Raw genomic sequence first — 26,781 nt, forward strand, 5'->3', positions numbered from 1 at the left:
CGGGGTGTGGAAGGAGAGGAAAGGGGAGTGGACGGAGAGGGGAGGGATGTGGACGGAGAGGAGATGGATGTGGACGGAGAAGGGGAGGTGGGATGTGGACGGAGAGGAGAGGAGAGGGGAGTGGACGGAGAGGAGAGGAGAGGGGTGTGGACGGAGAGGAGAGGAGAGGGGTGTGGACGGAGAGGAGAGGAGAGGGAGTGGACGGAGAGGAGAGGAGAGGGGTGTGGACGGAGAGGAGAGGAGAGGGGTGTGGACGGAGAGGAGAGGAGAGGGGTGTGGACGGAGAGGAGAGGGGTGTGGACGGAGAGGAGAGGAGAGGAGAGGGGTGTGGACGGAGAGGAGAGGGGTGTGGACGGAGAGGAGAGGGAGTGGGACGGAGAGGAGAGGAGTGGTATGTGGAAGGAGAGGAGAGGAGAGGGGTGTGGACGGAGAGGAGAGGGGTGTGGACGGAGAGGAGAGGGGTGTGGACGGAGAGGAGAGGGGTGTGGACGGAGAGGAGAGGGATGTGGAAGGAGAGGAGAGGAGAGGGATGTGGAAGGAGAGGCGAGGGATGTGGACGGAGAGGAGCGGGGTGTGGAAGGAGAGGAAAGGGGAGTGGACGGAGAGGGGAGGGATGTGGACGGAGAGGAGATGGATGTGGACGGAGAAGGAGGTGGGATGTGGACGGAGAGGAGAGGAGAGGGGAGTGGACGGAGAGGAGAGGAGAGGGGTGTGGACGGAGAGGAGAGGAGAGGGTGTGGACGGAGAGGAGAGGAGAGGGGAGTGGGACGGAGAGGAGAGGAGAGGGGTGTGGACGGAGAGGAGAGGAGAGGGTGTGGACGGAGAGGAGAGGGGTGTGGACGGAGAGGAGAGGAGAGGAGAGGGGGTGTGGACGGAGAGGAGAGGGGTGTGGACGGAGAGGAGAGGGGAGTGGACGGAGAGGAGAGGAGTGGTATGTGGAAGGAGAGGAGAGGAGAGGGGTGTGGACGGAGAGGAGAGGGGTGTGGACGGAGAGGAGAGGGGTGTGGACGGAGAGGAGAGGGGTGTGGACGGAGAGGAGAGGAGTGGTATGTGGAAGGAGAGGAGAGGGTGTAGTGAAGAAGGGGGGAGCAGAGAGGAAGAGAGGAGCAGAGAGGAAGAGAGGAGCAGAGAGGAAGAGAGAGCTGAGAGACAAGGAAGATAAAAGATGGGGAGATGAAAAGGAGTCTGTGAGGAAAGAAAAGAAAGAGAGAGAGAGATTGCCACCACCATTCATATCAATAAAGCATTTCTTTATGAATTGAGAGAGAGACAGAAGGAGAAAGAGAGGACTGACCTTTTCATGAAGTTGACCATGTATACAATGCGTGGCGTGCAGATCATAGCCTGATCGGTGAGAATGGCCCTCATAGACTGCGTTACACAGAACTCTGGCTTCAGGGGAGGCAGGAAGGGCTCAATTTCTTTCCTGTACAGACAGGAAGTGGCATAACAGTTAGAGACAGCCAGAAGGAGGGCAGAACACACATGAACACAAGGGGAAAGTGCCCAGGGTGCTATTCAGCAACGTAGTGTTTAGGTTGTACACAATAGACAACCATGTCTGATCTGATCTAAACCATATCCATCTAAACCCCTGGAATAGGCTAGTTCAGATACAGAAAACCTTCCGCTTACACACACACACACAGTGGGGGGCATTGTAACTAAAGAGGGGAACAGTATCCAGGGTGCACCTGTTAGGGGAGGTAGGGAGGGTATCCCTTGGTTAAGTAGAGCTCTATGTGAAACACTGACATTAGCATACAGGTCAAGGCACTAGTCAACTCAGTAGAACAGTGCAGTATGGTACACTGAGTGTACAAAACATTAAGAACACCTTCCTAATATTGAGCTGCACCCCCCTTTTTCCCTCTCAGAACAGCCTCAATTCGTCGGGTAATGGACTTTACAAGGTGTTGAAACCGTTCCACGGGGATGCTGGCCCATGTTGACTCCAATGCTTCCTACAGTTGTGTCAAGTTGGCTAGATGTCACCAGTACACCGTTCAAAGGCACTTAAATATTTTGTCTTGCCCATTCACCCTCTGAATGGCACACGTACACAATCCATGTCTCAATTGTCTCAAGGCTTAAAAATCCTTCTTTAACCAGTCTCCTCCCCTTCATCTACACTGACTGAAGTGGATTTAACAGGTGACATCAATAAGGGATCATAGCTTTCACCAGGATTCACCTTGTCAGTCTATGTCATGGATGTTTTGTACACTCGGTGTATAGAGGTACACCACTAACCTAAGGGCAGCTCTCTCGCTGTAGATTCCCAGTTATGAAAGGGGGGGAAATATAATAAAATGGTGCACTGTTAGCCGTCTGGGACTGCCGCGCAGCTCGTCTGGGACTGCCGCGCAGCTTTTCTGGGACTGCCGCGCAGCTCGTCTGGGACTGCCGCGCAGCTCGTCTGGGACTGCCGCGCAGCTCGTCTGGGACTGCCTCGCAGCTCGTCTGGGACTGCCGCGCAGCTCTTCGGGGACTGCCGCGCAGCTCTTCGGGGACTGCCGCGCAGCTCGTCTGGGACTGCCGCGCAGCTTTTCTGGGACTGCCGCGCAGCTCGTCTGGGACTACCGCGCAGCTCTTCTGGGACTGCCGCGCAGCTCGTCTGGGACTGCCGCGCAGCTCTTCTGGGACTGCCGCGCAGCTCTTCTGGGACTGCCGCGCAGCTCGTCTGGGACTGCCGCGCAGCTCTTCTGGGACTGCCGCGCAGCTCTTCTGGGACTGCCGCGCAGAATAAATATCAATGTGTGCAGAGAAGCACGAGATTGAACTTCACTCAACTCTCTAGAGTTTTCCCCTTTAGTTAAACACTATCAGCGTTTCCCTCTACAGTGAGAATTGTGATCGAATCAACACAATATTAGTCACTGCAACATACCAAAACTAACTATGCAAGAGATTTTCTTGTAGGCAGAGCGCATTGACAGGCACGACCCATACTCTACCAGACCGGTGCGCCATAACCAATCAGAGCTGCAGTATCCCTATAAGCAAATAGACCATTGCCATATATGGATCTGTGCCATTCACTTTGAACTGGACTGTGTTTACAGCATGAGCGGTCGTGAGTAGATGTGCTTGTTTTGAGATCAAAGCGAGAGCTGCATGTAGCCACGTGCACATTTTCATATCCTTTGCTAGTTAGTGAGTTATTAGCCCAGTTATAGATCATTTGTAGTCAGCAATGGGGGAGTGGTTGCTTCCTACAAGAGCACACAACTTATGCATTTCTAGACATCTTTGAAAAGCAAGTCAGGTAAACAGCATTTTTTCTGTCTAAAAGGGGCAGTGTTGTATTTTGAGACAGGCTTTAATAAGCTAAGTAGCCAATAGGCAGAGGGTAGCATATTTTGTCTGATTCTTTCTCTGTAATAATGGTATGGGAATAATAATGATATTTTTTTTGTAAAGTGGTTTCTTGTTTCAAACACAACATTTTTCAGTCACCTCCTTGTCTGAAGGACAAGTGGATAAACAGGTTATTGTCAAGACCTGCATGTTTTTCTTCTCAAAAGTCTCATGGAATGTAGGCCTACATTGAACACCACACATTGGCTGCTACTGTAGGCTGAATGATAGAACAGCTATTTCCCTGTTCAAATGTTATGGGATGCATTTTCTCCATTGTTTTTGATGGTAGGCCACTCTGGTAGGCCTACATTACGATCAAATAGCCACAGCAGCCTACATGGCCACTGTTACAACTGTAACTTAAAGCGGGTGCAGCCTCAGCGTTCACAGGAAACGCGCGCCAAAAGTTGCAGATAATTTTCACAACTTTGAAGTTTTGCGGTCAGCAGACCTGAAATTTGCGCCGTGCCGAACATTTTTTTTGCCGGAACATTGCCGTTAGCAGTGGATTCCTTCTGGTGCGTTTAATTTAATTACTAACCTCGACGTATATTTAAATAGCAATTTTAGGCTAAGTGATAAAGCACTATGAGAATGTTATGGATCATGTTTGATTTATTGATTGAGTGAATGATTGATTGAGTGAGTGAATGAGTGATTGATGATGTCTCACCTTATCCTGCAGCCTTTGAACATGCCCGTGTCCACCAGGTAGGGGCAGACCAGCGTCATCTTAATGCCGTCCTTATCAGAAGCCTTGATCTCGTGGCTCAGCGACTCGTGGAAGCCGATGGCCCCAAACTTACTGGCGCAGTAATCCTATAGGGGTCATGAGGAAAAAAAGGTGTCCCTGTTCAATCCTGTGTAGCTACCATACTGGAGTAAGGACACAACCATAGAATTACACTGAATAGAACGGGCGTCACCATTGAGGTCAATGACGCCATAATGGGTGGACCTATGGGTTTACTCGTCAAATTGCCAAGGTCAGAGGTTCCAAGCATGTTCTCATTCCATCTCTATGGACACACCAGGTACCCCCTTTAAAACCCTGCAGCAACAGCGTGGCTTCCATTGTGGGGATGGTAGTGTGAGTGGATGTCTGGCTAGGTTCTTATATTTCCACATTTGCCACGGATATGTCCCAAATGGCACCTTATTCCCTATATAGTGCACTAGTTTAGACCAGAGCACTATGAGCACTATGAACCCTATGAGCACTATGAGCACTATGAACCCTATGAACCCTATGAGCATTATGAGCACTATGAACCCTATGAGCACTTTGAGCCCTATGAGCCCTGGTCAAAAGGAATAGGATGCCATTTGGGACGAAGATCACTAAACTCCTCCCACCCCTCCCAACCCTCCCAACCCTGGGGTTGGGTTATGGACTGGGGTTGGGTTAAGGGACGGGGGGGGGGGTTTGATGTGGTTCGCTGGGGAACTAATCTTCAAAAAGCAGATGTGACTGGAGAAACAGAGAGGATAAAGGAGATGTGACTGGAGAAACAGAGAGGATAAAGGAGATGTGACTGGAGAAACAGAGAGGATAAAGGAGATGTGACTGGAGAAACAGAGAGGATAAAGGAGATGTGACTGGAGAAACAGAGAGGATAAAGGAGATGTGACTGGAGAAACAGAGAGAGGATAAAGGAGATGTGACTGGAGAAACACAGAGAGGATAAAGGAGATGTGACTGGAGAAACAGAGAGGATAAAGGAGATGTGACTGTGCCCACGTGACAAGCCTGCCAGACTATGGTTCTTAAATGAATACTCCCTCCTGCCCTAAAATCACATTACATTTCTATAAAGTATAATAGGTTAAAACCTTGACTGTGCTCCAGTCCTTTTGAAGAGAGACTTAATGGTTATGGATGAGTGCCCGCCCGCGCAACAACAGCTAGAAAAACAAAAGGCAATGGGGTAGCGTTGCCTAAAGAAAATGACACCACTTTGGAATGGAGAGAGGGAGTGAAAGGGAGTCCATGTGTTCTAGAATATTAAGGAACCATTCTAGAAGGCTTCTCTGGAACCCACAGCTACTCTTCCTATTGTCCCCAGGACAAATGACCACATAAAATCCTTTTAACACTGACAAAAAGAAACAGTGAGGGGCCTGGACGAAAGAGGACCCCCCCCACAAAAAAGAAAACAACCCCCCCTCCATTTAGAGTGAATTGGCTGTGAATACTGAGAGAACTGCGATGGTTTCAAAAAGAACCTGATGAAGATGTCTCCCTCCCACAGAGACCTGTCAGCCTGTTCTTCCCCCAGAGCCAAGGGCCCTACGGCCCACCCCCAGACAGAGGGCCCCGTAACAGGCCCCCCCAGCTACAGACAGAGGGCCCCGTAACAGCCCCCCCCCAGCTACAGGCAGAGGGCCCCGTAAGAGGCCCCCACACCCAGACCCCCCCCTCAGCTACAGACAGAGGGCCCCGTAACAGGCCCCCCGACCCAGACCCCCAACTACAGACAGAGGGCCCCCCAAAGCTCATCTCTGTTCTTTAATTTTCCGGAGTTGGGGGGGAATAATACGAGAAAGGTGAATCTCCCTCTCTCTCTCTCTCTCTCTGTGTGTGTGTGTGTACTACTAACTAACCGCAGAGAGAGTGTCTCATTCATGTGAAGTAACTCACCTCCACGCCAGCTGTGCTGAATAGCCCCAGAGAGCTGGCAACCGTCACAATGTGGCCGTGGTTCAGCTCCAACATCTTGGGAAGGAATGCCTTGGTGGTCTGCAGGAGAGAGAGAGAGAAGAGGGGGAAGGAGGGAGAAGAAGAAAAAAAACAGAGGAAGGTTAGTTTACTGGTGCAGTTTGTCTCTGCCAAAACCCTTTGATCCTCTTTCTGTTTCACTCTCTTCCTCTCTTCTCCATGGTGATGCAGAGAAAGAGAGTGAGACTTTTTGACTTGAATTTCATAACAGACGGAAAAACAAGAGGGAGAGAGAGAGAGAGAGAGCACACCACAGAGAAGATAGATGGTTTACTGTATGCGTCTGTTCTTTCCCACACGGATCCAGTACCCGGCTCTAAAGACCCGCTGACAGAACCAATCACAGGTCCCCGTTCACTCACCATCGACCACAATGCAATTCAACCGCTGTCCACCCCACTGCCCTCTGCGCTGCCCAAGCAGAACAATACTCAGAGTGATAGAGTGATAGAGAGAGAGAGAGAGAGAGAGACAGAGAGAGAGAGAGAGAGACAGACAGACAGACAGAGAGAGAGAGAGAGAGAGAGAGAGAGAGAGAGAGGTTGTGTGTCCCAAATTGACATTATTTCCTACATAGTGCACTACTTTTGACAAGAGCCCTTCCCTCTAATGGCTAAGGTCAGGATTTAAGAAGGATTAAGCTGATCCTAGATCTGTGCCTTAGTGCAACTTCTATCTACCTGGAGCGGTGAGAAACACAACACTAGAGGAGACAGAGCTGAGTCCCAAATGGCACCCTTTTCCTTACATAGCCCAATAGCACCTGGTCAAAAGTAGTTCACTATATAGGGGGTAGGGTGCCATTTGGGACACAGGCTGAGAAGACTAACACTGAGGGAGATTGAAGACTAACACTCAGCAGGACTTTTGGTGCCACAGGCAGGGCTCTCTCTCTCTCTCTCTCTCTCTCTCTCTCTCTCTCTCTCTCTCTCTCTCTCTCTCTCTCTCTCTCTCTCTCTCTCTCTCTCTCTCTCTCTCTCTCTCTCTCTCTCTCTCTCTCTCTCTCTCTCTCTCTCTCTCTCTCTCTCTCTCTCTCTCTCTCTCTCTCTCTCTCTCTCTCTCTCTCTCTCTCTCTCTCTCTCTCTCTCTCTCTCTCTCTCTCTCTCTCTCTCTCTCTCTCTCTCTCTCTCTCTCTCTCTCTCTCTCTCTCTCTCTCTCTCTCTCTCTCTCTCTCTCTCTCTCTCTCTCTTCTCTCTCTCTCTCTCTCTCTCTCTCTCTCTCTCTCTCTCTCTCTCTCTCTCTCTCTCTCTCTCTCTCTCTCTCTCTCTCTCTCTCTCTCTCTCTCTCTCTCCTCTCTCTCTCTCTCTCTCTCTCTCTCTCTCTCTCTCTCTCTCTCTCTCTCTCTCTCTCTCTCTCTCTCTCTCTCTCTCTCTCTCTCTCTCTCTCTCTCTCTCTCTCTCTCTCTCTCTCTCTCTCTGGGGGGAAAAAAGTATTTGATCCCCTGCTGATTTTGTACGTTATCAGTCTATAATTGTAATGGTAGGATTATTTCAACAGTGTGAGACAGAATAACAACAAAATAATCCAGAAAAACGCATGTCAATAATGTTATAAATTGATTTGCATTTTAATTAGGGAAATAAGTATTTCAACCCCTCTCAATCAGAAAGATTTCTGCCTCCCAGGTGTCTTTTATACAGGTAACGAGCTGAGATTAGGAGCACACTCTTAAAGGGAGTGCTCCTAATCTCAGTTTGTTACCTGTATAAAAGACACCTGTCCACAGAAGCAATCAATCAGATTCCAAACTCTCCACCATGGCCAAGACCAAAGAGCTCTCCAAGGATGTCAGGGACAAGATTGTAGACCTACACAAGGCTGGAATGGGCTACAAGACCATCGCCAAGCAGCTTGGTGAGAAGGTGACAACAGTTGGTGCGATTATTCGCAAATGGAAGAAACACAAAAGAACTGTCAATCTCCCTCGGCCTGGGGCTCCATGCAAGATCTCACCTCGTGGAGTTTCAATGATCATGAGAACAGTGAGGAATCAGCCCAGAACTACACAGAAGGATCTTGTCAATGATCTCAAGGCAGCTGGGACCATAGTCACCAAGAAAACAATTGGTAACACACTATGCCGTGAAGGACTGAAATCCTGCAGCGCCCGCAAGGTCCCCCTGCTCAAGAAAGCACATATACAGGCCCGTCTGAAGTTTGCGTTTGGGTGAAAGTGTTGTGGTCAGATGAGACCTAAATCGAGCTCTTTGGCATCAACTCAACTCGCCATGTTTGGAGGAGGAGGAATGCTGCCTATGACCCCAAGAACACCATCCCCACCGTCAAACATGGAGGTGGAAACATTATGCTTTGGGGGTGTTTTTCTGCTAAGGGGACAGGACAACTTCACCACATCAAAGGGACGATGGACGGGGCCATGTACCGTCAAATCTTGGGTGAGAACCTCCTTCCCTCAGCCAGGGCATTGAAAATGGGTCGTGGATGGGTATTCCAGCATGACAATGACCCAAAACACATGGCCAAGGCAACAAAGGAGTGGCTCAAGAAGAAGCACATTAAGGTCCTGGAGTGGCCTAGCCAGTCTCCAGACCTTAATCCCATAGAAAATCTGTGGAGGGAGCTGAAGGTTCAAGTTGCCAATCGTCAGCTTCGAAACCTTAATGACTTGGAGAAGATCTGCAAAGAGGAGTGGGACAAAATCCCTCCTGAGATGTGTGCAAACCTGGTGGCCAACTACAAGAAACGTCTGACCTCTGTGATTGCCAACAAGGGTTTGCCACCAAGTACTAAGTCATGTTTTGCAGAGGGTCAAATACTTATTTCCCTCATTAAAATGCAAATCAATGTATAACATTTTTGACATGCGTTTTTCTGGATTTTGTTGTTGTTATTCTGTCTCTCACTGTTCAAATAAACCTACCATTAAAATTATAGACTGATCATGTCTTTGTCAGTGGGCAAACGTACAAAATCAGCAGGGGATCAAATACTTTTTCCCCTCACTGTATGTATGTATGTATGAAGCTAGATGGAGCATTAATCACTTCCAGACAATCTTCCTTTATGGTCTATGGACGGGAGAAGAGAGGGATTTAGAAGATCTGATGCAAGCAAACATCTGCACCTTTCCAGGACATTAAAATCTGAAATTGCTGCAATATTGAGTTCATCGAGGGATGGGGCGCTGGTTGAGAGGAGGGGAGGGAGGAGTGGTCAGAAGGAATATCAGGACTGGGCAAGGAGCGGAGACAGGCTTCTCCGTGCCAAGACGGATGGTGGGTGGGTGGGGCTATGCGTGCAAATGGATCATTAGCAGAGATATGCCCGTACCTGGTCCAGCCAACTCACTCAACCCAGAACCCACTCCCACACTGCACCATTATGTACAGGGGGAAAGGAGGGAGGCTTGGTTTTGATTTGATCCTGCAAGCACAATGACTGGGCCTGCCTGCCATCAGGGCAGGAAAATAAGACCTTTCGGGTAAACTGCTATTGAAAAGCTTTGGCTTTCAGGGCAGAACTGTGAGGTCAGAGATTGAGGGAAGGCAGAGTTTGCACCGCGCTAGCTGGATGTGCAATCCTGAGTTGACTGTAAATGATCATTCCAAGCGCAGGACGTGTTTCTATATCTAGTTAGGTTCCATGGTCAGGATGGAAAACCTCCTGGGCCTATGTATAGCAAGCACACAGGGACAGGCTCCGCCCTCTGCCCAAACTCCCATCCCTCCCATGATTCCCTGCTTCTCATGGCATCTCTGGCGTGTCGGCCGCGACCTCTGGCGACCTCTGGCGACCTCTGGCGACCTCTCAGACACGAAACCTGTGAAAGCGACCAGGGGCTCATGTCTTACATCAGAGCGATCCGTAATTGGGCCTTAAGGATCCCAGTTCCGCTAAATTACACCCCCCCCCTGACAGAGCCGCTCGGCCTCTCGGGCCCCCGTCGGAGTGTCCTGCCCGCTGCCTGCCTCTAATTGCTGCGTACCCCCAAGACAATCTTGCCCACACAAAGCTGCTCGCAGCTGGGGTGTCAGAGCGTATTAGTGCTAGCGCCTGACCAACAGGAATATGAACACATACTGTTGTTAGAGAAGGTCCAGATGGTCAATTCATTAGAACGACCCCAACACTGACGGGAGGCCGGAGAGAGAGAGCGAGGGACGGGTCCTTGGTCAAAACACCCACAAGGACATTTCTGTTTTGATTGCTGTATTGGATTGAGGCTAGAGAAAGTGGAGGGTTTGTGTAGTCATAGCGACAGAAGTGGATTGTTGTGGTGGAGAGGGACTCAGTCAGGTGTGTGTCTATAGTGTGGGATCATAGGATGTAAATAATTGAAAGGTTAATCCAAAGGGAATCAGCATTCATTTGCAACAAGCAAAAACATTCTAGTAGTGAACTCAAACATCCATGCTGTTCTCAATTCTCTTTCCCCGAAACCTCAAGGCAACTTCCCTTCCAGTGTACACACACACACACACACACACACACACACACACAACCCCTGAAAAGGCCAACAAGGGCAACAGACTTTTCCCAGACTCATTAAACAGAATAGAAACACTTCCTTGTGAGTAGCAGCAGCGCTAGCACAGACACACCCTCTACCTCTACCTCTACTCAAACTCTACCTCTACTCAAACTCTACCTCTACTCAAACTCTACCTCTACTCAAACTCTACCTCTACTCAAACTCTACCTCTACTCAAACTCTACCTCTACTCAAACTCTACTCAAACTCTACCTCTACCTCTACTCAAACTCTACCTCTACTCAAACTCTACCTCTACTCAAACTCTACCTCTACTCAAACTCTACTCAAACTCTACCTCTACTCAAACTCTACTCAAACTTTACCTATACTCAAACTCTACCTCTACTCAAACTCTACCTCTACCTCTACTCAAACTCTACTCAAACTCTACTCAAACTCTACTCAAACTCTACTCAAACTCTACCTCTACCTCTACTCAAACTCTACCTCTACTCAAACTCTACTCAACCTCTACCTCTACTCAAACTCTACTCAACCTCTACCTCTACTCAAACTCTACTCAACCTCTACCTCTACTCAACCTCTACTCAAACTCTACCTCTACTCAAACTCTACCTCTACTCAAACTCTACTCAAACTCTACCTCTACTCAAACTCTACTCTACTTCTACTCAAACTATACCTTTACTCTACTCTACTTCTACTCAAACTCTACCTTAACTCTACTCTACCCCTACTCAAACTCTACTCAAACTCTACCTCTACTCAAACTCTACTCACTCTACCTCTACTCAAACTCTACCTCTACTCAAACTCTACCTCTACTCAAACTCTACTCAAACTCTACCTCTACTCAAACTCTACCTCTACTCAAACTCTACTCAAACTCTACTCAAACTCTACCTCTACCTCTACTCAAACTCTACTCAAACTCTACCTCTACTCAACTTCTACTCAAACTCTACCTCTACCTCTACTCAAACTCTACTCAAACTCTACCTCTACTCAACCTCTACCTCTACTCAAACTCTACTCAAACTCTACCTCTACTCAACCTCTACCTCTACTCAACCTCTACCTCTACTCAACCTCTACTCAACCTCTACCTCTACTCAACCTCTATTCAACCTCTACTCAACCTCTACCTCTACTCAAACTCTACTCAAACTCTACTCTACCTCTACTCAAACTCTACCTCTACTCAACCTCTACTCAACCTCTACCTCTACCTCAACCTCTACTCAACCTCTACTCAACCTCTATTCAACCTCTACTCAACCTCTACCTCTACTCAAACTCTACTCTACCTCTACTCAAACTCTACCTCTACTCAACCTCTACTCAAACTCTACCTCTACTCTACCTCACTCAAACTCTACCTCTACTCAAACTCCCTCACTCAAACTCTACTTCTCACTCAAACTCTACCTCTACTTCTACTCAAACTCTACCTCTACTCAAACTCTACTCAAACTCTACTCAAACTCTACCTCTACTCAAACTACCTCTACTCAAAATCTACCTCTACTCAAACTCTACCTCTACCTCTACTCAAACTCTACTCAAACTCTACTCAAACTCTACTCAAACTCTACTCAAACTCTACCTCTACCTCTACTCAAACTCTACCTCTACTCAAACTCTACTCAACCTCTACCTCTACTCAAACTCTACTCAACCTCTACCTCTACTCAAACTCTACTCAACCTCTACCTCTACTCAAACTCTACTCAACCTCTACCTCTACTCAACCTCTACTCAAACTCTACCTCTACTCAAACTCTACCTCTACTCAAACTCTACTCAAACTCTACTTCTACTCAAACTATACCTTTACTCTACTCTACTTCTACTCAAACTCTACCTTAACTCTACTCTACCCCTACTCAAATTCTACTCAAACTCTACCTCTACTCAAACTCTACTCACTCTACCTCTACTCAAACTCTACCTCTACTCAAACTCTACCTCTACTCAAACTCTACTCAAACTCTACCTCTACTCAAACTCTACCTCTACTCAAACTCTACCTCTACTCAAACTCTACTCAAACTCTACCTATACTCAAACTCTACCTCTACTCAAACTCTACCTCTACCTCTACTCAAACTCTACTCAAACTCTACTCAAACTCTACTCAAACTCTACTCAAACTCTACCTCTACCTCTACTCAAACTCTACCTCTACTCAAACTCTACTCAACCTCTACCTCTACTCAAACTCTACTCAACCTCTACCTCTACTCAAACTCTACTCAACCTCTACCTCTACTCAACCTCTACTCAAACTCTACCTCTACTCAAACTCTACCTCTACTCAAACTCTACTCAAACTCTACCTCTACTCAAACTCTACTCTACTTCTACTCAAACTATACCTTTACTCTACTCTACTTCTACTCAAACTCTACCTTAACTCTACTCTACCCCTACTCAAACTCTACTCAAACTCTACCTCTACTCAAACTCTACTCACTCTACCTCTACTCAAACTCTACCTCTACTCAAACTCTACCTCTACTCAAACTCTACTCAAACTCTACCTCTACTCAAACTCTACCTCTACTCAAACTCTACTCAAACTCTACTCAAACTCTACCTCTACCTCTACTCAAACTCTACTCAAACTCTACCTCTACTCAACTTCTACTCAAACTCTACCTCTACCTCTACTCAAACTCTACTCAAACTCTACCTCTACTCAACCTCTACCTCTACTCAAACTCTACTCAAACTCTACCTCTACTCAACCTCTACCTCTACTCAACCTCTACCTCTACTCAACCTCTACTCAACCTCTACCTCTACTCAACCTCTATTCAACCTCTACTCAACCTCTACCTCTACTCAAACTCTACTCAAACTCTACTCTACCTCTACTCAAACTCTACCTCTACTCAACCTCTACTCAACCTCTACCTCTACTCAACCTCTACTCAACCTCTACTCAACCTCTATTCAACCTCTACTCAACCTCTACCTCTACTCAAACTCTACTCTACCTCTACTCAAACTCTACCTCTACTCAACCTCTACTCAAACTCTACCTCTACTCTACCTCTACTCAAACTCTACCTCTACTCAAACTCTACCTCTACTCAAACTCTACTTCTACTCAAACTCTACCTCTACTTCTACTCAAACTCTACCTCTACTCAAACTCTACTCAAACTCTACTCAAACTCTACCTCTACTCAAACTACCTCTACTCAAAATCTACCTCTACTCAAACTCTACCTCTACCTCTACTCAAACTCTACTCAAACTCTACTCAAACTCTACTCAAACTCTACTCAAACTCTACCTCTACCTCTACTCAAACTCTACCTCTACTCAAACTCTACTCAACCTCTACCTCTACTCAAACTCTACTCAACCTCTACCTCTACTCAAACTCTACTCAACCTCTACCTCTACTCAAACTCTACTCAACCTCTACCTCTACTCAACCTCTACTCAAACTCTACCTCTACTCAAACTCTACCTCTACTCAAACTCTACTCAAACTCTACTTCTACTCAAACTATACCTTTACTCTACTCTACTTCTACTCAAACTCTACCTTAACTCTACTCTACCCCTACTCAAATTCTACTCAAACTCTACCTCTACTCAAACTCTACTCACTCTACCTCTACTCAAACTCTACCTCTACTCAAACTCTACCTCTACTCAAACTCTACTCAAACTCTACCTCTACTCAAACTCTACCTCTACTCAAACTCTACTCAAACTCTACCTCTACTCAACCTCTACCTCTACTCAAACTCTACTCAAACTCTACCTCTACTCAACTTCTACTCAAACTCTACCTCTACCTCTACTCAAACTCTACTCAAACTCTACCTCTACTCAACCTCTACCTCTACTCAAACTCTACTCAAACTCTACCTCTACTCAACCTCTACCTCTACTCAACCTCTACCTCTACTCAACCTCTACTCAACCTCTACCTCTACTCAACCTCTACTCAACCTCTATTCAACCTCTACTCAACCTCTACCTCTACTCAAACTCTACTCAAACTCTACTCTACCTCTACTCAAACTCTACCTCTACTCAACCTCTACTCAACCTCTACCTCTACTCAACCTCTACTCAACCTCTACTCAACCTCTACCTCTACTCAACCTCTACTCAACCTCTACTCAACCTCTATTCAACCTCTACTCAACCTCTACCTCTACTCAAACTCTACTCTACCTCTACTCAAACTCTACCTCTACTCAACCTCTACTCAAACTCTACCTCTACTCTACCTCTACTCAAACTCTACCTCTACTCAAACTCTACCTCTACTCAAACTCTACTTCTACTCAAACTCTACCTCTACTTCTACTCAAACTCTACCTCTACTCAAACTCTACTCAAACTCTACTCAAACTCTACCTCTACTCAAACTACCTCTACTCAAAATCTACCTCTACTCAAACTCTACCTCTACCTCTACTCAAACTCTACCTCTACTCAACCTCTACTCAACCTCTACTCAACCTCTACTCAACCTCTACTCAACCTCTACTCAACCTCTACCTCTACTCAAACTCTACCTCTACTCAAACTCTACTCAAACTCTACTTCTACTCAAACTCTACCTCTACTCAAACTCTACCTCTACTCAAACTCTACCTCTACTCAAACTCTACTCAAACTCTACCTCTACTCAACCTCTACCTCTACTCAACTTCTACTCAAACTCTACCTCTACTCAACTTCTACTCAAACTCTACCTCTACCTCTACTCAAACTCTACTCAAACTCTACCTCTACTCAACCTCTACCTCTACTCAAACTCTACTCAAACTCTACCTCTACTCAACCTCTACCTCTACTCAACCTCTACCTCTACTCAACCTCTACTCAACCTCTATTCAACCTCTACTCAACCTCTACCTCTACTCAAACTCTACTCTACCTCTACTCAAACTCTACCTCTACTCAAACTCTACTCTACCTCTACTCAAACTCTACCTCTACTCAACCTCTACTCAAACTCTACTCAAACTCTACCTCTACTCAAACTCTACCTCTACTCAAACTCTACTCAAACTCTACCTCTACTCAAACTCTACTCAACCTCTACTCAACCTCTACTCAACCTCTACTCAACCTCTACCTCTACTCAAACTCTACCTCTACTCAAACTCTACTCAAACTCTACTTCTACTCAAACTCTACCTCTACTCAAACTCTACCTCTACTCAAACTATACCTTAACTCTACTCTACTTCTACTCAAACTATACCTCTACTCAAACTCTACTCAAACTATACCTTAACTCTACTCTACCTCTACTCAAACTCTACCCACTTTACCTCTACTCAAACTCTACCTCTACTCTACCTCTACTCAAACTCTACCTCTACTCAAACTACCTCTACTCAAACTCTACCTCTACTCAAACTCTACCTCTACCTCTACTCAAACTCTACCTCTACTCAAACTCTACCTCTACTCAAACTCTACCTCTACTCAAACTCTACCTCTACTCAAACTCTACTCAAACTCTACCTCTACTCAAACTCTACCTCTACTCAAACTCTACTCAAACTCTACCTCTACTCAACCTCTACTCAACCTCTACCTCTACTCAACCTCTACCTCTACTCAAACTCTACTCAAACTCTACCTCTACTCAAACTCTACCTCTACTCAAACTCTACTCAAACTCTACTCAAACTCTACCTCTACTCAAACTCTACCTCTACTCAAACTCCACTCAAACTCTACCTCTACTCAAACTCTACCTCTACTCAAACTCTACCTCTACTCAAACTCTACCTCTACTCAACCTCTACCTCTACTCAACCTCTACCTCTACTCAAACTCTACCTCTACTCAAACTCTACCTCTACTCTACCTCTACTCAAACTCTACCTCTACTCAAACTCTACCTCTACTCAAACTCTACTCAAACTCTACCTCTACTCAAACTCTACTCAAACTCTACCTCTACTCAAACTCTACTCAAACTCTACCTCTACTCAAACTCTACCTCTACTCAAACTCTACCTCTACTCAAACTCTACCTCTACTCAAACTCTACCTCTACTCAAACTCTACCTCTACTCAAACTCTACCTCTACTCAAACTCTACCTCTACTCAAACTCTACTCAAACTCTACCTCTACTCAAACTCTACTCAAACTCTACCTCTACTCAAACTCTACTCAAACTCTACCTCTACTCAAACTCTACCTCTACTCAAACTCTACCTCTACTCAAACTCTACCTCTACTCAACCTCTACCTCTACTCAAACTCTACCTCTACTCAAACTCTATCTCTACTCAAACTCTACTCAAACTTTACCTCTACTCAAACTCTACCTCTACTCAAACTCTACTCAAACTCTACCTCTACTCAAACTCTACTCAAACTCTACCTCTACTCAAACTCTACCTCTACTCAAACTCTACCTCTACTCAAACTCTACTCAAACTCTACCTCTACTCAAACTCTACCTCTACTCAAACTCTACTCAATCTCTACCTCTACTCAAACTCTACCTCTACTCAAACTCTACTCAACCTCTACCTCTACTCAAACTCTACCTCTACTCAAACTCTACCTCTACTCAAACTCTACCTCTACTCAAACTCTACCTCTACTCAAACTCTACTCAACCTCTACCTCTACTCAACCTCTACCTCTACTCAACCTCTACTCAACCTCTACTCAATTTCTACCTCTACTCAAACTCTACCTCTACTCAAACTCTACTCAAACTCTACCTCTACTCAAACTCTACCTCTACTCAAACTCTACCTCTACTCAAACTATACTTTAACTCTACTCTACTTCTACTCAAACTCTACTCTACTTCTACTCAAACTCTACTCAAACTCTACCTCTACTCAAACTCTACTCAAACTCTACCTCTACTCAAACTCTACTCAAACTCTACCTCTACTCAAACTCTACCTCTACTCAAACTCTACCTCTACTCAAACTCTACTCACTTTACCTCTACTCAAACTCTACCTTTACTCAAACTCTACCTCTACTCAAACTCTACTCTACTTCTACTTCTACTCAAACTCTACTCAAACTCTACCTCTACTCAAACTCTACTCAAACTCTACTTCTACTCAAACTATACCTTAACTCTACTCTACTTCTACTCAAACTCTACTCAAACTCTATCTCTACTCAAACTCTACCTCTACTCAAACTCTACTCTACTCAATCTCTACTCAAACTCTACTCAAACTCTGCTCAAACTCTACCTCTACTCAAACTCTACTTCTACTCAAACTCTACTCTACTTCTACTTCTACTCAATCTCTACTCAAACTCTACCTCTACTCAAACTCTACTCAAACTCTGCTCAAACTCTGCTCAAACTCTACCTCTACTCAAACTCTACTTCTACTCAAACTCTACTCAAACTCTACCTATACTCAAACTCTACTCAAACTCTACTCAAACTCTACTCAAACTCTACCTCTACTCAAACTCTACTCAAACTCTACCTCTACTCAACCTCTACTCAAACTCTACCTCAAACTCTACCTCAACCTCTACCTCAACCTCTACCTCAACCTCTACCTCAACCTCTACCTCTACTCAAACTTTACTCAAACGCTACCTCTACTCTACCTCTACTCAAACTCTACCTCTACTCAAACTATACCTTAACTCTACTCTACTTCTACTCAAACTCATACCTCTACTCAAACTCTACTCACTCTACCTCTACTCAAACTTTACTCAAACTCTACCTCTACTCAAACTCTACTCAAACTCTACCTCTACCTCTACTCAAACTTTACTCAAACGCTACCTCTACTCTACCTCTACTCAAACTCTACCTCTACTCAAACTCTACTCTACTTCTACTCAAACTCTACCTCTACTCAAACTCTACCTCTACTCAAACTCTACTCAAACTCTACCTCTACTCAAACTCTACTCCACTTCTACTTCTACTCAAACTCTACTCAAACTCTACCTCTACTCAAACTCTACTCAAACTCTATCTCTACTCAAACTTTACTCAAACTCTACCTCTACTCAAACTCTACTCAAACTCTACTCAAACTCTACCTCAACCTCTACCTCAACCTCTACCTCAACCTCTACCTCAACCTCTACCTCTACTCAAACTTTACTCAAACGCTACCTCTACTCTACCTCTACTCAAACTCTACCTCTACTCAAACTCTACTCCACTTCTACTTCTACTCAAACTCTACTCAAACTCTACCTCTACTCAAACTCTACTCAAACTCTACTCAAACTCTACCTCTACTCAAACTCTACCTCTACTCAAACTCTACTCAAACTCTACTCAACCTCTACCTCAACCTCTACCTCAACCTCTACCTCAACCTCTACCTCAACCTCTACCTCTACTCAAACTTTACTCAAACGCTACCTCTACTCTACCTCTACTCAAACTCTACCTCTACTCAAACTATACCTTAACTCTACTCTACTTCTACTCAAACTCTACTCAAACTATACCTCTACTCAAACTCTACTCACTCTACCTCTACTCAAACTTTACTCAAACTCTACCTCTACTCAAACTCTACTCAAACTCTACCTCTACCTCTACTCAAACTTTACTCAAACGCTACCTCTACTCTACCTCTACTCAAACTCTACCTCTACTCAAACTCTACTCTACTTCTACTCAAACTCTACCTCTACTCAAACTCTACCTCTACTCAAACTCTACCTCTACTCAAACTCTACTCCACTTCTACTTCTACTCAAACTCTACTCAAACTCTACCTCTACTCAAACTCTACTCAAACTCTATCTCTACTCAAACTTTACTCAAACTCTACCTCTACTCAAACTCTACTCAAACTATACCTTAACTCTACTCTACTTCTACTCAAACTCTACCTCTACTCAAACTCTACTCAAACTCTACTCTACTTCTACTCAAACTCTACTCAAACTCTACCTCTACTCTACTTCTACTCAAACTCTACTCAAACTCTACCTCTACTCAAACTCTACTCAAACTCTACCTCTACCTCAACCTCTACCTCTACTCAAACTTTACTCAAACGCTACCTCTACTCTACCTCTACTCAAACTCTACCTCTACTCAAACTCTACTCAAACTCTACTTCTACTCAAACTCTACTCAAACTCTACTCAAACTCTACTCACTCTACCTCTACTCAAACTCTACCTCTACTCAAACTCTACTCACTCTACCTCTACTCAAACTCTACCTCTACGCAAACTCTACCTTAACTCTGCTCTAGCTTAACTCTGCCAAACAGACACACACACACACACAATACCCTAATCGCTAACTCCCTCCAACCACATCCAGCCCAGCCAACCAGCCTAGCCTACAGGTGCACTGAGCCCAGGGATGGCCCATATAAAACCAGTCAAGTACGACCCTTCTGCCTGGCTGGCTCCTTTCTCTGGTCCGGGCAGGAATGCAGGGAGGGGAACTTAGCTCCTGTCACTTGGCATCACGTCAAGCCCATGATCCGCAGACAAGAAACCAATTGTCACATAAGTGGGTCAGATAGCAGCTCACCATTACACTCTCCTCTAATCTAGCCTGTAGGAAGTGACAGGACGAGACAGGAAGTGACGGGACGTGACGGGACGGGACAGGAAGTGACGGCCTTCCTTCTTTTCCTCTCTCACTCTCTCTCTTTGTTCTCACCACGCCGCTCTCCAGGGAGCCACGCCGCTCTCCAGGGAGCCACGCCGCTCTCCAGGGAGCTTAGTGAGACAAGATTAACTTCCACTACATGAGCACGGTGAGATAGGAGAGGAACACTGCATCTCACACACCTGTTAATACCCTGATCAATATATTGGTAACTGACTTATCTAGGGTTATTTCCACTACTTAAACCACAATTCACAAGAGGACCTCACTACTGTAACTTGTTCTGGATAAGAGCGTCTGCTAAATGACTAAACTGTGAATGAGTGAAGCCTGAAACCTCTGTACATCCTCTCTGTAATCTAGCCAGAACGTTCCATATCCATTTACTCTGATTCTCACTACCAGGCCACTACTGGGAAAGGCTTATCAGGACAACTGACTGAACCGAATCCATTCGTTTCCACACTCGACTCTCAGCTGTGCGACACACGTCATCCATTTGGGCACCAGGCGTGTCCCTATAGCCTCTCCCCACCTCTCCCTCAAACACAAGAATAAAGGGAAGTGCTGTCTGATCCGTGACTGGTACAGAGCTGGGCCGGGAAGTGCTGTCTGATCCGTGACTGGTACAGAGCTGGGCCGGGAAGTGCTGTCTGATCCGTGACTGGTCAGAGCTGGGCCGGGAAGTGCTGTCTGATCCGTGACTGGTACAGAGCTGGGCCGGGAAGTGCTGTCTGATCCGTGACTGGTCAGAGCTGGGCCCAGGAAGTGCGGTCTGATCCGTGACTGGTCAGAGCTGGGCCCAGTGGCTCGCATACAGCTGCACCCATCCTAGGCCGGGATGGGCCTCTGAATCAGGCCTTGGGACCACCAGGGACCATCCGGGACCCATGGTGGAGACGGGGGAGGGCACTGTATGTGTGTATGTATGTCTGTATAGCCTGGCAGACTCATGCTTAGATAACCACCCACTTCCTGCTCACGTCTCCATCGGCGCTCCATTCCCACCGTGCTATCCAACAACGCGCGCACACACTCTCTATCCCTCTCTCAGCAACCCCCCTCCTTCTCCCATCTGGACTCTGCCCTTCCCCTGCTCCGTCTCTCCCTCAGTCTCTCCCTTCGTCTGGTTTCCACACTCGTTGGAGCGTTTCAGATGGAGTCAGTGCAGTGAACCCACTGCCAGGTCATGTTGGAGCAGAGAAAGAGAAGGGAGTGGAGGAAACGGCTGGTGTTGGTTGAGAGGCCAGAGAGGGAGACTTCAAACTTCACTGTAAGGGCCAGACTCATTGACGCGATAGTCCGACCTCCCCCATTGCGACATGGGTTTGCGGCTCTGAAACCACCGTCCGTGGGGGACGCGCAGCCCGAACGTGCACCTCCCCCAAAAATTCTCAACCAACGCTGCTCCGCGTACGCCTCCTCTATTAATTTTAATGTGTTGACAGTTGGATAAATTGCTTGAGCCGTGCTGAGAAGGAGAAAAGTATGAAAGGCAACGGTCCCAAGACTCTACAACCCCTGCTGTGCGTACGTGTACGCGTTTTGGACTCTCGATAGACACTTTACAAGAGTTTCGGGGGCAGAACATTATCTGATAATCATCTGCAACTGTTACCCTGGGTGGGCTGAGCTACTGCCAGCCTGTGGGATAGCCGTTGGAATAATAACCAGTAAATGCTAGACATAGAAAGAAAACAGAATTATGTATTTTATTTTTTTATTCGTACTTTTTCCACAGAAAACATGAACCTCGAACAGACATGGAGGAGAAATGTGCTTTTGCCTGTTTATCTCCAAACAGAGAGATGACAGTCTTGAGAAAGCAGCAGAGCAATTCCCTCCCTTCCTCTGTAAACAAAAACTGAAACACAAGAACTGGACCACTCTCTCCCCCTGATTTTAATCCCTTCTTTTGGCAAACACTGTGTGGAGGAAATAAAATGTCCTGTTCAGTAATATCCACAAAGTGCCAAAACCACTATGAGTCTAAAGCTTTAGAAAGCACCATATCCCCTAAACTGGTTTTAACGTCCTACTCAACTATATATATATATATGACTAGCACTAAATCACATTTGTGGTTAGTTGTTGAGTCATATAATATGGAGAAGTACTTTAGTTCTTTCTGTAAAACCTGCTGTGGCCTACATACACAACACATATCAAAGCTTTGTGTGATAGACCATCTGCATGTAGTGACCTACGACACCGGCTTGCATGTGTTTGTGTAAGAGAAGAGAGGATGGTTGAGTCCCAAATGGCACCCTATTCCCTACATAGTGCACTACTTTTGACCAGAGCCCTACGTGCGCAGAAATCTCCATATTAATAGCCAAGGCAAATCAGGTTCCAGAACCGCAGCAACTGGTGTCTCTAATGGACCACATCCTCCATTCTGACACACTGGTCTGTCCCCATTCATTAGTCCCTGCTTTCATCTACCCACACTGCCCTCCCTCCCTACCCACACTGCCCTCCCTCCCTACCCACACTGCCCTCCCTCCCTCCCTCCCTCCCTCCGTCCCGCCGTCCCTCCGCAAAGAACAAGAGAAAACAGAAGCAGGAACAGCCCTAATGAGAATACTACCACTACAACCCTAACCACTACAGCCCTAACCCTAACCACTACAGCCCTAACCCTAACCACTACAGCCCTAACCACTACAGCCCTAACCCTAACCACTACAGCCCTAACCACTACAGCCCTAACCACTACAGCCCTAACCACTACAGCCCTAACCCTAACCACTACAACCCTAACCACTACAGCCCTAACCCTAACCACTACAGCCCTAACCACTACAGCCCTAACCACTACAGCCCTAACCCTAACCACTACAGCCCTAACCCTAACCACTACAGCCCTAACCACTACAGCCCTAACCCCTACAGCCCTAACCACTACAGCCCTAACCACTACAGCCCTAACAACTACAGCCCTAACCACTACAACCCTAACCACTACAACCCTAACCCTAACCACTACAGCCCTAACCCTAACAGCCCTAACCCTAACCACTACAGCCCTAACCACTACAGCCCTAACCCTAACCACTACAACCCTAACCACTACAACCCTAACCCTAACCACTACAGCCCTAACCACTACAGCCCTAACCACTACAGCCCTAACCCTAACCACTACAACCCTAACCACTACAGCCCTAACCACTACAGCCCTAACCCTAACCACTACAGCCCTAACCCTAACCACTACAGCCCTAACCACTACAACCCTAACCCTAACCACTACAGCCCTAACCCCTACAGCCCTAACCCTAACCACTACAGCCCTAACCACTACAGCCCTAACCCTAACCACTACAGCCCTAACCACTACAACCCTAACCACTACAGCCCTAACCACTACAGCCCTAACCACTACAGCCCTAACCCTAACCACTACAACCCTAACCCTAACCACTACAGCCCTAACCCCTACAACCCTAACCACTACAACCCTAACCACTACAGCCCTAACCACTACAGCCCTAACCCTAACCACTACAACCCTAACCACTACAGCCCTAACCACTACAACCCTAACCCTAACCACTACAACCCTAACCACTACAGCCCTAACCCCTAACCACTACAGCCCTAACCCCTACAACCCTAACCACTACAACCCTAACCACTACAGCCCTAACCACTACAGCCCTAACCACTACAGCCCTAACCCTAACCACTACAGCCCTAACCCTAACCACTACAACCCTAACCACTACAGCCCTAACCCTAACCACTACAACCATAACCACTACAGCCCTAACCCTAACCACTACAGCCCTAACCCTAACCACTACAGCCCTAACCCTAACCACTACAGCCCTAACCACTACAGCCCTAACCCTAACCACTACAGCCCTAACCACTACAGCCCTAACCCTAACCACTACAGCCCTAACCACTACAGCCCTAACCCTAACCCTAACCACTACAGCCCTAACCCTAACCACTACAGCCCTAACCCTAATGAGAATGCAGACTACTACCACTACACCACTGGATCCCTCACTCAGGGAATCCCAAATGTCTCCCTATTCCAAAATATAGTGCACTATTTTCAACAACTCCTATGGGAACTGGGTACAGTTAAAAATCTATTGCAAATAGGGAATCTTCACTGTTAATAGATTGGTCATACATAACCGGTCTCCTACATGGTCCATTGAACAGACAAGATATTGTTCATGCTCATTTTTTAGAATCACATCACATGGTTTCATGGTGTCACTGAGAACGAATCAGACGGTCTCTCCACTCAAAGCCCTGAGAACGAATCAGACGGTCTCTCCACTCAAAGCCCTGAGAACGAATCAGACGGTCTCTCCACTCAAAGCCCTGAGAACGAATCAGACGGTCTCTCCACTCAAAGCCCTGAGAACGAATCAGACGGTCTCTGCGGCATTAGGGAGCAGTAAACAAACACCCACTCTGATCAACACATCCTTCATCACCACCACATGTAAACAAACACTAAGAAATATGGCCGATTGTGATTGTGAAGCAACCTGTGCTATAAAAAGCCTCCTGGTTCTTCAGAGTAAGTCGGCTCTCTGCAGGTTTCTAAACAAATACCCCCCCTTCATAACTGCCTCACCACAGGGGGGTCATCTCCTAAACAATGCTCTAAGCAGCCATCAGAATGGTCTAGTTTACTAACACCCCCCGCAGACAGGATGTGCCCGTTCAATGGGCTTTTAATTAACTACTCTGGCCAAGCAGATTGAGTGCCTGTCTGTCTGTCTGTCTGCCTGTCTGTCTGTCTGTCTGCCTGTCTGTCTGCCTGCCTGCCTGCCTGTCTGCCTGTCTGCACCCCAGTTAGTTTGCCTGGGAGCCTCCCGTTCATCATCATCGCTACAACTAGGACAGAGCTGTGCACATTCTCCTCCGTCCTGTCCCAGGTACATCTAGTCTTTAAGATAAATATTCATGTTGGCAAGCGAGGAAGAGGGAAAACAAATGGAGAACACAGGACTGCGTCTCAAATGGCACACTATTCCCTATATAGTGCACTACTAATGACCAGGACCCATGGTACACTATGTAGGGGATAGAGCAGGCAGGCGGGGGGGGGGGGAGCCAAGGTACCAGGAAGGACTATCCTATCCAATGGCCTAAAGAGGTCTGAGAGAGCTACAGTGGATGGAGAGACATGCCGTGTGGGAGCCAACGCTTCTCCCTCTTCCCCATCCCCCTCTCTCTCCTGGCGGAAGTGGGGGATATGTCAGTGAGCTCAGGGCAGTGCAGAGGGGATTGACATACCAGTGGGATCATCAGTCTATGCCTGCCTTCCAAATGGCACCCTATTCCCTAAGTAGTGCACTATTTTTGACCAGGGCCCATAGGAATAGGGTGCCATATGGGATGCAGTTTCTCTCTGTCTGCCTGCCAAACAGCTGGCTTCAGTTGTAACAACATCAAACCCAGCCCAGCCCACCACTCTCTCTTTCTGAGGCTGGTAGAGGAGAGGAGAGCTGAGCAACGTATGGTGACTGGAGGAGAGAAGAGCTGAGCAACGTATGGTGACTGGAGGAGAGCTGAGCAACGTATGGTGACTGGAGGAGAGCTGAGCAACGCATGGTGACTGGAGGAGAGCTGAGCAACGTATGGTGACTGGAGGAGAGCTGAGCAACGTATGGTGACTGGAGGAGAGCTGAGCAACGTATGGTGACTGGAGGAGAGCTGAGCAACGTATGGTGACTGGAGGAGAGCTGAGCAACGTATGGTGACTGGAGGAGAGAAGAGCAACGTATGGTGACTGGAGGAGAGCTGAGCAACGTATGGTGACTGGAGGAGAGCTGAGCAACGTATGGTGACTGGAGAGGAGCTGAGCAACGTATGGTGACTGGAGGAGAGCTGAGCAACGTATGGTGACTGGAGGAGAGCTGAGCAACGTATGGTGACTGGAGGAGAGCTGAGCAACGTATGGTGACTGGAGGAGAGCTGAGCAACGTATGGTGACTGGAGAGGAGAGCAACGTATGGTGACTGGAGGAGAGCTGAGCAACGTATGGTGACTGGAGAGGAGAGCAACGTATGGTGACTGAAAGAGAGCTGAGCAACGTATGGTGACTGGAGGAGAGCTGAGCAACGTATGGTGACTGGAGGAGAGCTGAGCAACGTATGGTGACTGGAGGAGAGAAGAGCTGAGCAACGTATGGTGACTGGAGGAGAGCTGAGCAACGTATGGTGACTGGAGGAGAGGAGAGCTGAGCAACGTATGGTGACTGGAGGAGAGCTGAGCAACGTATGGTGACTGGAGGAGAGGAGAGCTGAGCAACGTATGGTGACTGGAGGAGAGGAGAGCTGAGCAACGTATGGTGACTGGAGAGGAGAGCTGAGCAACGTATGGTGACTGGAGGAGAGAAGAGCTGAGCAACGTATGGTGACTGGAGGAGAGAAGAGCTGAGCAACGTATGGTGACTGAAGGAGAGAAGAGCTGAGCAACGTATGGTGACTGGAGGAGAGAAGAGCTGAGCAACGTATGGTGACTGGAGGAGAGAAGAGCTGAGCAACGTATGGTGACTGAAGGAGAGCTGAGCAACGTATGGTGACTGGAGGAGAGCTGAGCAACGTATGGTGACTGGAGGAGAGCTGAGCAACGTATGGTGACTGGAGGAGAGCTGAGCAACGTATGG

General features: G+C 47.0%; 1 protein-coding gene across 1 annotated transcript in view; it reads right to left on the minus strand.

Moving 5' to 3' along the window:
• The window catches only part of LOC121569965 (retinol dehydrogenase 10-A), a 33,982-nt gene that overhangs the window by 2,743 nt on the left and 4,458 nt on the right, over positions 1-26,781 (minus strand). Inside the window, exons 3-5 of the mRNA XM_041881334.2 lie at positions 6,005-6,103; positions 4,037-4,182; positions 1,295-1,426 (exon numbers count right to left, since the gene is read on the minus strand). Coding sequence (XP_041737268.1) covers positions 1,295-1,426; positions 4,037-4,182; positions 6,005-6,103 — 377 coding nt within the window. The remainder of the gene's footprint in view (positions 1-1,294; positions 1,427-4,036; positions 4,183-6,004; positions 6,104-26,781) is intronic.

Source organism: Coregonus clupeaformis, chromosome 7 (assembly GCF_020615455.1).
Source record: "Coregonus clupeaformis isolate EN_2021a chromosome 7, ASM2061545v1, whole genome shotgun sequence".
In the NCBI taxonomy this organism is placed as follows: Eukaryota; Metazoa; Chordata; class Actinopteri; order Salmoniformes; family Salmonidae; genus Coregonus; species Coregonus clupeaformis.